The following is a 12364-nucleotide window of genomic DNA, read 5'->3' on the forward strand; positions in this document are numbered from 1 at the left end:
ATCGTTTACCATTGCCACCATTGCGAATCCTGAAAGTAATTCGGAAGTGGTAGATGTGGCTTTTAGTTTGGCCCTCGACATGTGCAACCTCCGCCAGGATAAACCTTCAGGGGTGACGGCGGGACTCATTGAAATCTTTCCCTCGCTGTCGACTTCCTTGAAACATTTGCAACTTCTTACGCTACCTTCGGTGCTTATGTCGCTGCTTTGGCTGTGATAGGGTGGGGGGACCTGGAGAAAGCCTGGACGCCCTGCAGGCGACTAAAAACAAAACAAAATCAAATTGGTTCAGGTTTTAATTTGAGTTTCTTTTTCTTTTTTTTTTTTAACTCACTCTATATCCGTTGGTGTATGTTTTATGATGAGGGGTGGGGATTGGAATCGTTGTGCTTGAATGCGAAGACACTGGGGATGACGGTATTATATCAAGGTAGGGAACACTCAAGGTTATTTCGCTTCCATTCTGCGGTATTCTTGCCTGTGGGCTATCGGATCTGAAACTCGGCTTGCCTTTCTGAATTGTTTCAGTGGAAAAATTTAATGATTTCGATTGCTTCGTTAGTGGCCCCTAAAAGTACGGATAAATATTAATAATTAATTAATGAAGATTATAGTAATTTATTTAAAACAAATATACATACAAGCATGTACATGAAGCTGTGTTTTTTTTGAAGCATTTATTATACAGTCACTCACATCGACTGTTGTTTAGTACTAGGTACTCTACTGGTAGTTTTTCTTTTGATGTGAGTTTTTTTATTGCTGATGGTAATACGTCAATTTATTTACTTGTTATTAGAAACAGGTAATGGTACATATATATGTATACATATATTAAAGTACTCGCAGAATTAATTGCTAATGTTATGTAAAGTTGTAAATTTCATTGCTCGTTCTTAGAATAAAGAAGATTTGCGGGAAAATCAAATGAACATTTCTTTACCGTATATTTACGAGCTTAAGTGTTAATTTATCGTAATACAATTGAGTATAATAATAATTACGCAGTATTAATGTGAAAATTTCATTTTTAATTTCAATCCCAATACAAACTACCTGAAGTTAATGAGGAAAAAATTTGTTGCTGTTGTCACACCATCGCCGGGAATTGAACCCGGGACCTTTGGCTCTACGCACATTTCACATTAATATTTGATATTAACCCCTATTAAATGTCAAAGTGTTTCATGGTTATGGTATAATTACCCAGGTTTGAAAGTTGTGCCTGTTGGCCATCATGAGGTCGCCGGATGTGTTGTATCGCCTCAATCTTTTCCGGGGATATCTGGAAACCGTCGGAAAATCTACCTGAACCGATTGGTCCATGTTTAGCTGGAAATAAAAATAAAAATTGTTGTATTATTATGTCGTCAAGGAAATGCAACTGTATAATAAATAATAATTTATGCTTATTTCCATATAGCCTTCGTGAATACGTAATAAAGTCGAATTAAAAGTGGCCTCTAATGTTAGAAAACATGACATTTTCGATATCCACATTTTTATTTTTTCAAAAAATTACGCGACACAAGGTTATTACATTTTATTTTTGTTTGGGGTTGGCGAAAAATTGCAGCCAATTTACTTTGCGCAACCGTAATTGTATAATGATTTATTACAGCGTAGAAGACATTTTCTACTTTCACATTGTTTATTATTGTGATAGTACTACATACAACTGTTAACGTTTTTGTATAGAAACTTTCAAAATTAGGTACATACGTACTTGTTCTAAAAATTTAAAGACTTTTTTGATACAACTTCATTTTTTCATTAACTTTGATCGATTTCGTATTTCTCATGAATACTAAATCAATATTACTTTCTATGAAGATATATGTGAATATGTATATCATTTACTTGTTATAATATTTCCTTCAATTTAAAATACGAGCAAGAAGTATGTATTTTTTAATTCTACGTATTCGTCAGAAGGAAATTTTTCGTGATTATAACATCATGACTTTTTGCAATCATTATTTGGTTCACTTACTGTAACTAATTGCAGGTTGCTTTGGTTGTTACTTTTTAACTTGTGTACCTACAAGCACATAACTATTTTTTTTTTATGAATATTCATAATTACATTTGCTGCTACATTATGGTTACTTAGTTCGGTGCAGTATTAGGTATTAGCTCAGACATATTTAAAAATTCTTGTGTCTGTACTTTGACATATATCATATACGTATATTATTACAATAAGAACCATGTATATACCCCATTTTAGCAAAAATCACGCAGTTAATCCATGTGGTATCATTATATGGATATATTTTTTTTTCAACGACTTAGAATTAGTTTTAATTGAAATAATTGGTTATTTAGTTATTTTTTTATTAAATTGTTTTGACCTATAAAACCTTTCTTAGATACCTAAATATTTTTGAGAATGGTTTGATAGGTTGAGACAATTGTAAATTTCTGTTAAAGTCAAAGTGACCATTTAAAGGCAATTGTTTTGGTGGTATTTGTTTTTTTAATATTTTTTTTGGTATGTACAAGTATATGGTAGCTTTAAATAAAATGAAAGCGGTATTGACGGAACAGTACCGTATGAAAATAAATAAAACATAAATACTGGTATGCAAGAGAAGAAAAAATTTAGGGAAAGAGCGAATGTTGAAGGTGTATGTTTGGAGTGCGGCGCTATACGGGTGCAAAACATGGACGGTAGACGCTGTGGAAAAGAAAAGGTTAGAAACGTTCGAAATGTGATGTTATCGGCGAATGATGAGAATACCGTGGACAGAGAAGTTTCGAAATGAAGGATATTAGAAAGATAGTTAGAGGACTCTATGGAAGTCAATAAAAAATAAGTGAGATAGGTTAGTAGGACACCTTCTTAGGCATGAAGGTCTAGTCAGAGACATATTAGAGGCAGAAACAGGAGTTAAGAGGAATAGAGGTAGACCTAGATTAGATTACTGTTCGCAAATAGTTAAGGATGTGGGTTGTTCTAGTTTCAGGGAAATGCGAAGATTAGCTCAGGATAGCAATGAGTGGAGGTGCGTGTCCAAACAGTCTTAGGACTGACGACCTTATGACGGTGATATTTATACACATTTAAGTAAATTGATATCGTTTGATCATTGATAGCACTATCATAAATTTCTTGATTAATACATCTGGTAATTTGTTTAATGTTTTGAAATTGTTCAAAATAAAATCTACACTTACATTTCTTAGTCGGTATGCGTATGTGTCTCGTCTTCGCATGTTTTAGACATTAATTTTACATGGTACCTACTAATGGTAGTTTACAACAATTGTTTTACACAGCCTTCCGAGATTAGAGATATGTACACATGTATATTGCTAGATGGTTGTTTTTCGAACCGAATGTTTCGTTCGCGTAGGCGTTTAAATTAAAACTGAAAATGATCTTGTTATAATCGGAGCGATAATGCTCGAACGGTGTTCTTATTAATAAATTCCCAATAAAGTAATGTTATATTGCGGACCTTGTTTTCTTACAGTTCGTTATAAAATTGAGGGTCTGCAGAGCAAAAAAACGACCCTGCTCGCTGTCAATGTTGAACGTTGCATTATTCAAAATACGTTCGATCTTAAAATTGAAACTGTTGACGTACTTTTTTGTGGTTCAATTGTATACAATTTTTTTTTGTTATTCCATTTTGTGTCTAATGATTGGTAGTTTATTTTTAAACTAAAATTAAATACGTCAATAGTAGTTTCTATTTAATAATTTGAGAATTATCATCCAGTCTGAAGTTCGTTTTTGGTAAAAGGAAGAAAACTGCGTTGTTAAATGCCAAAACTAAGTGGTGTTAAAATAACATTAATTATGTAATTTATGATAGACTTTGACATACGTGCATAAAAAGTTGTTGTATGTGCAGGAATTTCCACCTTTCAGGAAAATCCACACATTTTCGTTATAGATGCATATTTTCTAGCAGCTACCAAAGTTCAAGATTCGTAAGATTATAATAATAGACAAAGTTCAATGTCTTTTCTTTTCCACTGCCTGGTATTCGGAACTGAATATTGTAATAATATGTAAATTATTTATCTCAAAGTCCGTGTGTGTATGTTAAAACATAAGCGTAGGTTTTTACCGACGAAATTTATCGTATCGATTAAAATTCAGAAAGATTTTTGATGCTTTAAAATAGGCCAATGTTCATTTTTCGATAGCGGTAGGTACGTATTTTTGTTGTAAAAAGGTTACATTGTAAAATAATTCAATTACAATATCGGCATCGGTATTACTGTCAAGGCTAATACTATTTTGCGTCTGAAATTTTTGCCGAATCATGCAAGAACTACAACTAAATGGTATATTACCTACGATGATCGTATTTGTTTATGATCGTAATTTTTTTTTAATTTTTGCCTGAGGGTTCAACTGCGATCTGTTTATTGATGCGCGTCTTAACAATCGGATTCCAGTTAATAATTTTGCTGGGAATTTCAATGGGAAGAGTTGATCAAAGAGGCGACCGTGTCGAATTTTAGTAAGGTTTTTCAGTATTGTCTTTTGTGCTGGTGCTCTCTAAATTTAATGGTTATTGTGTGCTACTACGAACATGTATGTGTTCTACATAAGCAGTACTATTATAATGTATTTAAATAGCCATCATTACCATTTTTACATATGTGTGTTATGTTAGGTATATACTTAATGGACAAAGCATGTACATATAATTAAAAAATTAAGTGTTTAGTGTAGAGAATTTTTGCACTTTAGAAGTTTGTTGGTAAATAGGATTCTTACTAACTGCGAGTTTTACGTAAATTGTTATAAAAGCTACAATTATCGCTAGTTTTTCACTGTTGTTTTAGTAAATCCCGTGCACCCAAATCTTTGTTTTAATGGTTTCAGAAATATAGCAAGGGCATAAGAACTTTTCCAGTAGTTTCTCTGGAGATATGTTCTTGTGATTCCATACCGTTTGAATAGGGTGTCTCTAAGCGTCTTGTGGGGCTCGGTATCGGAAAATGAACAACTTGAAATAGAAAATTGACACTTTGGGTACCTTCACTAAATCTCGTCTCTTCGGACACGTGTTTCTTGAGACTTGCGTTGATAAGACCCTTAATAAAAGTAAGCGAAAAACCTGTCCGCAGTGTACAGGTTTAGTGGTAGAGGTAATTTAGAATCTCGTGGGCCACGATCTTCGGCTGTGTAGTATCAAAACTCCGCCTGCTCATTGATTTGTACTTCTCGCTAACTAAAAGCATGAGCGTCGTTTCGTCATTTTTTGCGTGGTTAACAGTCGAGTCCATGGTTTTTAAGTATGTATATATATGAAAACAAAACCTCTAACTAGGGCGAGTCTTTTTAGTTTATATTTTTGAACTCGATATTATGGTATTCACTACAACAATTTCAACTTCTTCCTATATACTTCTTGTTTGATTAAGAAATACGTAATTAAATTTTGCAAATTCAAAAGTCATATTAAATCCAATTTGTAGTGTTTGTAAATATCAAAATGGTATTTAAAAGTCAGTTATTGTTGTATTGCACGGTTTGAAATGTATAACTATATACAAAGTAATTAACAATCACATTTAGAGGCTTTGTTTTCTTTATTTTAAAACTGTGAGGTATACTTATTAAAATATTTCACCGGTTTTATCTCTCCAATGATAAGCAGTCAAGAAACGTACCTCAACGTTTACGTTCACTTAATGGTGTTTATGATTTTTATTTGACCCATTAAAAATTATTATCATCTCTTTGTTCTGTATTAAGCATTGTAAAATTATTTTTTCTTTATTTGATTTTATTATTATTTTGGTCGTACCTTGTGGGCTAATTACTAGCGTGTATTCCAATTAGCTGCTTTGTTGCAGGAAAATGGAGAATACGGTAAACCTCGACTAATTAAATTAAGTAAATATTTTAACGAAAACGCACAACTGGTAGCAGGGGTCTGTCCTAAATGTTACGCCGAATGTTCAGAGGTCAAAATAACAGCAGTGAACAGGAAATTTTTGAAAATAACTAATCAGCATCGTCTCTTAGAAAATGTATTAGCCAAGTTCACAAAAGAAGCGGGATATTCAAAAAGGGATTCGGCCCCATTTAATGAAAATCCAAAAGGAGGCTATAAAATAGATTTACTAGATTCATTTGAAAAGAATAATAAGAGAAAATCTAGTTTTGGGGGTGCAGGTAAAGAAATAGAAGTAAAACATTCGTATCCTATAAGTGTAATCCTTAACCAAGAAAACTGCGAGGGTATGGTGGTACATGTTAATAATAACAATAATTTAAATTTAAAAGAAAATCACATGTTTGATTCAGATGATCTAAAAGTTAAGCAAGCAAAGCTACTGAAACAAAAGGATTTTCATGATGGTTTGGATCATAATGTAGACTCCTCTACTAAAATCGGAACATCTAAATATTTCTTAAGAAATTACAATGGCAAATTAGATACTATCAAAGATATGGAAGAAGTGGTTAGTGTTAGTAATAGGCAAAAATTAATCAAATTTCACAATATTCGTACTGGGAAGCAACCTTCAGAAGCTACATCCAAGGATTCGGTTGCAATGAGTAAAAGATCCACTTATTTTTTTCTAAAACATAACGTCGATAAAATGCAAACGAAACCATTAAAACATAAAGCAACTACTTATAATGAAATAGTGACATCATCGGATTCTCCGCTCTTATTAAACAAAGAAGAAACATCCATCGTAGTAAAAAGTAGTTCAAAATTATCTGTTAAAGATCAGGATATTCGTCTGTCTCAATATGTTTCAAGAGCTTTGACAGATGAGGAAATAATGATCCCTGCAAGTTGTTCCTTTTGTCAAGAAAAATTGTTACAAAAATCGCCTCAGTCGTCCACCACATCTTTAGATAGTTATGATGTTCGTCACGAGGAGAACTGTAAGAGTTACGAGCCAAAAAAGATGTTGTGGATGCCTCCAAAATCCCCTCATAATCTCATTGAGGAATCGTTGTCCCATGATCCATGGGCCCTCCTGGTTGCTACCATATTCCTGAATAAAACCTCCTGTATGGTAGCCAGACAGTATGTGGAAGAGTTCCTTCAGGACAATCCTAACCCGCAAACAGTTTTAAAAAAGGATTCCTCAGAACTGGTTAAATATTTCGTAAATTTGGGTCTTCATCAGAGACGTGCCGAGCAAGTTTGGAGAATGACTCACGATTTTCTTCACAAAAAGTGGAACAAGGTTGGAGAATTGTACGGAATCGGTCAATATGGAGAAGATGCATATCGGATGTTCTGTTTAGGCGATATGAACTTTAGGCCTTGTGACAGGTTTTTGAGAATTTATCGGGCCTGGTACAAGATGAATTTTAGCCAGCGTGATGGGAGTTTTTTTAAACTGAGTCAGAATGAAGACGTCAGTTCGTCGGAAAATTCCGACTAAATGAAGTCAATTGGAGATTATATTTGAGAGGTTAATCACTAAGAAGGACAATAAAACTGCTGCAACAAAATGAATGCATTAAAAAGAACAAAAAAGTGTTAATGAATCGATTAAGAGAAACGAAAATTAGATGGTACTTGACCAGAACAAACGCCGGAAAAATAAAAATGGGTAAGAAAACATTCATGTACAGCGTATTTTTATTGGGAATTATTATTAAAAAATATTAAATTCTTTGTCGGATTTAGCAAAACTACAAAATGAGGATCATGAATTAGTAAAATTGGTAATTTTGGTAATGTTGAACCATTTTGGCTACTATAAAGTGTTTAGCATCCACTGATATTCACTGCTAACTATGTCATTTCGTATTTAGATAGGGTCACTTCACTTCCCAATGCTTCACTACTTAATTTACACGTTCCCTAAGTAGGGGCTGTTTTGTACAGAATGTAGGGCTACAGTAGAAATATATTCTGAATCTATATACTTTGGTAAAACCATTGAACCGTTTTTTTATATAGCAGTTCTGCGCATATAAAGTTGATTTATAACCACCTACAAAAAACGCCGGCATTTTAGGTTAGATCAAAAGAGTGACTTTACTGTATAGAATATCTTTATGCTGTGGTTTTATGAAGATATTTATTTGCCAAACTGAATCTGCAATAGAACTTCTACATTTGGTAGGACCTCAAACGAACTATTAAAGAGCATTTCGTTCTTGTTAGACGATATAGATAGATTCTGTGGCAAGGCATAGTGAGTATTTAGGCCACTGTTTAGCATTCGGGAGGATATCGATTCAATTCCAGGTCCGTCTGCCCTTATATCCAGTAATAATCTTTCACGTCTCTTCTGTCTCCATTTTTTACATCTTATCTCCTCAACCATCATCCACGTATTTTCACGATCCATGTATAAGTAGGCTATAGATAGTCTTCCGCCTTATCCTCAAGTTTCAACTGTACTATTCCGGGTTTCCACCATAGTATATGTCAGAAAGATTCCACGCCCACCGGCTTTAACCAGTGGTTTTTTTAGTCATTAGTTTTTTAGTTTGGCAGATAAATATCTTCGTGATATTCTTGTCAAACACTACGAAATACTACAGAGAATATCAGTTGATGGGAATGAATATTTTTAATTGGGATTGATTTGCCAACATCTTATTGTACCTTTCCTCAATCGAATATTAACTCACAATGATCCAATGTATATTAGTAACTACCTATAATAAATAACATATCTCACCTATAGTAAGCACTCTCACCACTTTAAAAATCTATCACTTGCGTATAATGCGCAGCGGTTAATGAGAATAAAACAAAAAATTAACTATCTATATAACGAAAAGTGTGGCGGTTATTGGCGTATGAACGCTTTATAATTTTTGGTCGGTTAGAAAACATATTGCATATTAATGACCAACAGACGTAAGGATTAATAAGCGCGGTTATAGTCGACATCATGCGTGAAAAATACTGATTACCGACCTGTAAAAATCCTTGAAGCGCATGAGCCTATCGAATGTTATTACATATTTCGTCTAAATTTGATAATGACGTAGAAATTGGTAGGTAATAGAAGATACACAAAATAAATACAGGGTGTTCATATATTACAAACCCTTGTTGCTGTGAGGGAATAAACAAAATGAGACAAAACTAGGGTTAAAAATTCTGAAATATACGAAATATCACATGATACGAAGAAAATGCTATTCTCTTAAATATTTTCTACAATTTTCTTGAATACATGAAGCAAGTAGTAAACAAACTATACATACTTTCAAGGCTATGAACTTAGTTTTCTTATTAACGTAACCTTCGCTGGAAATTCTTCACCTTTCCAATCACAAAGCGATTAGTTAATCGTGAAGCACGAAAAAAACTTGACTAAGAATCGTCTTCGATGACCAGGTAAATACTTAACGTCATTAAAAGCTTATTAATTGTTTTATAATAGACAACAAATACACGTTATGTGTAGGAGTACTAATGTACAATGCGAAATTTGATTTTTCCTAGAATTTTATTCGTACGTCGACATATCTAATTGTAAACTTTATTTTACCAACAATAAGTGTTTTTTTTTTAAGTATTTGTTGAAGTTCTTTGCCAGTAACTTATCGGAACTATCGGACGCGGATCGAAATTTTGAACCTATTTGATCTCATCAATATGTCCTAGGCAGTCTCAATAAATAATCATCGACCAAACCGAAGATGTATTGTATATATATGTATAATATCCAGTTGCTTCTAATCTATAGAGTTGTTCGGAAAGTCATTTCGTTTTTTTTTGTGGAAATGAAAGACAGTTTTCGTATAATAAACAAATACTTTATTAAATTATATATTGACCGTTCTGGTCCAACACCTTTTGCCATCTTTGTGGTAGTAGCATAATTCCACGCTCATCAAATTTTTGGTCTTTGCTGGCAAAAAACTTATCGAGGAGGTTTTTGACCTCCTCATTTGAGGTAAAAGTTTTACCGTCTAAAAAATTTTGGAGTGACCGGAACAAATAATAATCCGATGGTGCCAGGTCTGGAGAATATGGTGGGTGTAGCATTGTATCCCATTCAAGCTGTACAAGCTTTTGGCGAGTGACCAAACTTGTGTGAGGTCTCGCGTTGTCTTGGTGAAACATTACACCTTTCCTGTTGATTAGTTCTGACCTTTTCTGTTGAAGTGCATCATTCAGTTGTCCAGCTGATGACAGTAGACTTCCGAATTAATCGTTGTGTTATCCGGTAAAAGCTCAAAAAAAAACGATTCCTTTAAAATCCTACCAAACAGACAACCTTTTTTTGGTGAATATCGGCTTTGGAAATGGTTTTATATACATATAGACTACATAGTTTTATTTGTTTTACATTCAATGTGAGAATAGGGTTAATATTTGGGGTTTAACTTGTAAACATGAATTCAGTTTTAGTATTAACAGCGAGTCCTACTTTTTCACACTCTTGGTTCACTTTCTAATAGGGTTTGAAGATCTTCTGCGCTCTCAGCCATTATGGCAGTATCATCGGAAAATCATACGTTATTGATTAATGTTCTTCCAATGTTTATTTTCTCATACCTCTCTTCCAACGTTTTCCGAAATATAAACTAAGAATGCAATTTAAATAGTCGTGGGGATATAAAACAAACATACTCTTTTAATCATTTTTTACGAATGTCCATTTGCGATTTGATTTTGTTAAAAGCTACTCGATCCCGAGCTACTTTTTTATTATTCTTGAAAATAGTATTAGTGACGTAAGAGAAAATTGTGATCGTCTGTCACTGTCACAGAATTTGTTTAGGACCACTCAAAAGTTATCAAAATTCTAGTATTTTATCAATTAAAACGTAACAAAGGAAAAAAAAACAAAGCATAAACAATGGATTCGGAAGGCGGCGTTAAGTTAGAGGATTTAAAGAGTCGGTGCGATGAAATGAAAAATGCTATCGAAGCAACGGTGAGCCAGTTCGGAGATATGGAGGGTAAGAGCCAGTGTGAGAAAGGTTTGTACTCGGCCGCGCTGGCAACCATGAACTGGCTCGTTATCTTCTCTAATACGCTCATGATGACAATGAAAACTTCGAACGAAGGCTTGCAGACAGCCAGGTACAATCGTTTTACCAGTGTGGTAATGTTAACAGAATACGGAATTAAATTTTGAATTTATTTACGATGACAGTCGGTTAATCAGGGACACTGGACTTATTTAGGAGGTTTAACGATTGATTAACCAACAACTGTCACCTTGTAGCCTAAAATTCCAGAACCGTCAGACATAGTAGTTATTTTATGAGTAACATAAAGGGTGGGGTGGGGTAGTAGTAGTATGTACTTTGAACTTACGAATACCTGAGTGGGGTCGACGCCCATACTACAGATATCAGGTGCTAAAGGTACGTAAAAACATTACTCGCTTTTCATAAAGTTTGAGTGCTATTTTCTAGGTAATATATCACAGAATATTCTTCAAAATTAGTAACCAACACTGCCAAATACTTCCCATTGGTGGTAATTTCTGCCAGACGTTTCATACTTTGCAAATTTACTTATAGTCTGAGATGTCTCTTTTAAATATGATACTAGGGACTTATTTCAATACTTTTTGTAAGTAGCCAGATCAACTGTAGGGGCCAAACATCCCCAAGCAATTAAAATGCCGCTGTGGTATAAACGCAAGTGCGATATTTAGATAGTTTTATATCACTGCCATATTTTAATTATGCCTGGGGGATGTTTGGCCCCTATAATTGGTCTGACTGCTTGCAAAAGTTTTGCAATAATTCCCTAAGTGTCGTATTTAAAAATGAGGACTCAGACTATAAGTCTATAAGTAAAATTACGACTTTTTGCGAAGTTTAATGCGTCTGGCAGAAATTACCGCCTGTGGGAAGTTTTGGGCAGTGTTGATTATTAATTTTTAACAACAATATTATGTAAAAATCAGCACTCAGACCTGATATCTGCAAATTGGGTGTCGGCCCAATTTAGCAGGTATGCATACGTTCAAAGTAGTACATGTTAACACTACTGTATCGCATCCATTTTGTTACTCAGAAAATAAGTAATGTCTGGGGAAGTTGCTTAGTGAGGGGTGGGGCAAAAGGGGCCATGAGCTCCGGGCGGCGCAAATGTAGGGGCTACAAAAATAATTTTTCGGTATCAGATAGAACGTCTTGCAGTAATGTTAGATGTCCCAAATTTCGTAAAAATTCCAAGATTTTTGTGTTGTTAAAAATACAGTGTAAACTCTTTATAACGTCACTCGATTTAACGATAAACTCCTTAAAACGCCGAAATTGCTTGACTTTGGTTGGTTTACATTGTTTTCTATACAATATTACACTCTATACAGCGTCACGCTCACTCTATTTAACGACAACAATGCGGCATTATAAATCATTGAGCAGTACTTTCTAAGTTGCCGAAATAGATAAGAACTGCAGCTGTGTACGTTGTTGAAGAAGACG

The 12364-nt window shown here is 34.1% G+C and overlaps 2 protein-coding genes across 6 annotated transcripts in view; one reads left to right on the forward strand and one right to left on the reverse strand.

Annotated features, from left to right (window-relative positions):
* LOC108745209 (trichoplein keratin filament-binding protein-like) overlaps positions 1-7673 on the forward strand; it is a 64926-nt gene extending 57253 nt beyond the window's left edge. Inside the window, exons 3-4 of one of the 2 annotated variants that reach the window (XM_018481357.2) lie at positions 5827-6214; positions 6281-7673. In XM_018481357.2, the coding sequence (XP_018336859.1) occupies positions 5827-6214; positions 6281-7383 (1491 nt within the window). In that variant the 3' untranslated portion in view covers positions 7384-7673. Of the gene's footprint in view, positions 1-5826 lie in introns of both variants that reach the window. The other variant, XM_018481340.2, reaches the window with a different exon arrangement.
* The window catches only part of LOC108745228 (calcium release-activated calcium channel protein 1), a 35565-nt gene that overhangs the window by 1354 nt on the left and 21847 nt on the right, over positions 1-12364 (reverse strand). For 3 of the 4 annotated variants that reach the window (XM_018481368.2, XM_025978503.1, XM_025978502.1), the window contains exons 2-4: positions 1207-1332; positions 335-568; positions 10-261 (exon numbers count right to left, since the gene is read on the reverse strand). In XM_018481368.2, the coding sequence (XP_018336870.1) occupies positions 10-261; positions 335-568; positions 1207-1326 (606 nt within the window). In that variant the 5' untranslated portion in view covers positions 1327-1332. Of the gene's footprint in view, positions 1-9; positions 262-334; positions 569-641; positions 722-1206; positions 1333-12364 lie in introns of those variants that run through there. The other variant, XM_018481377.1, reaches the window with a different exon arrangement.

Source organism: Agrilus planipennis, unplaced genomic scaffold, assembly GCF_000699045.2.
Source record: "Agrilus planipennis isolate EAB-ADULT unplaced genomic scaffold, Apla_2.0 scaffold6, whole genome shotgun sequence".
Classification (NCBI taxonomy): Eukaryota; Metazoa; Arthropoda; class Insecta; order Coleoptera; family Buprestidae; genus Agrilus; species Agrilus planipennis.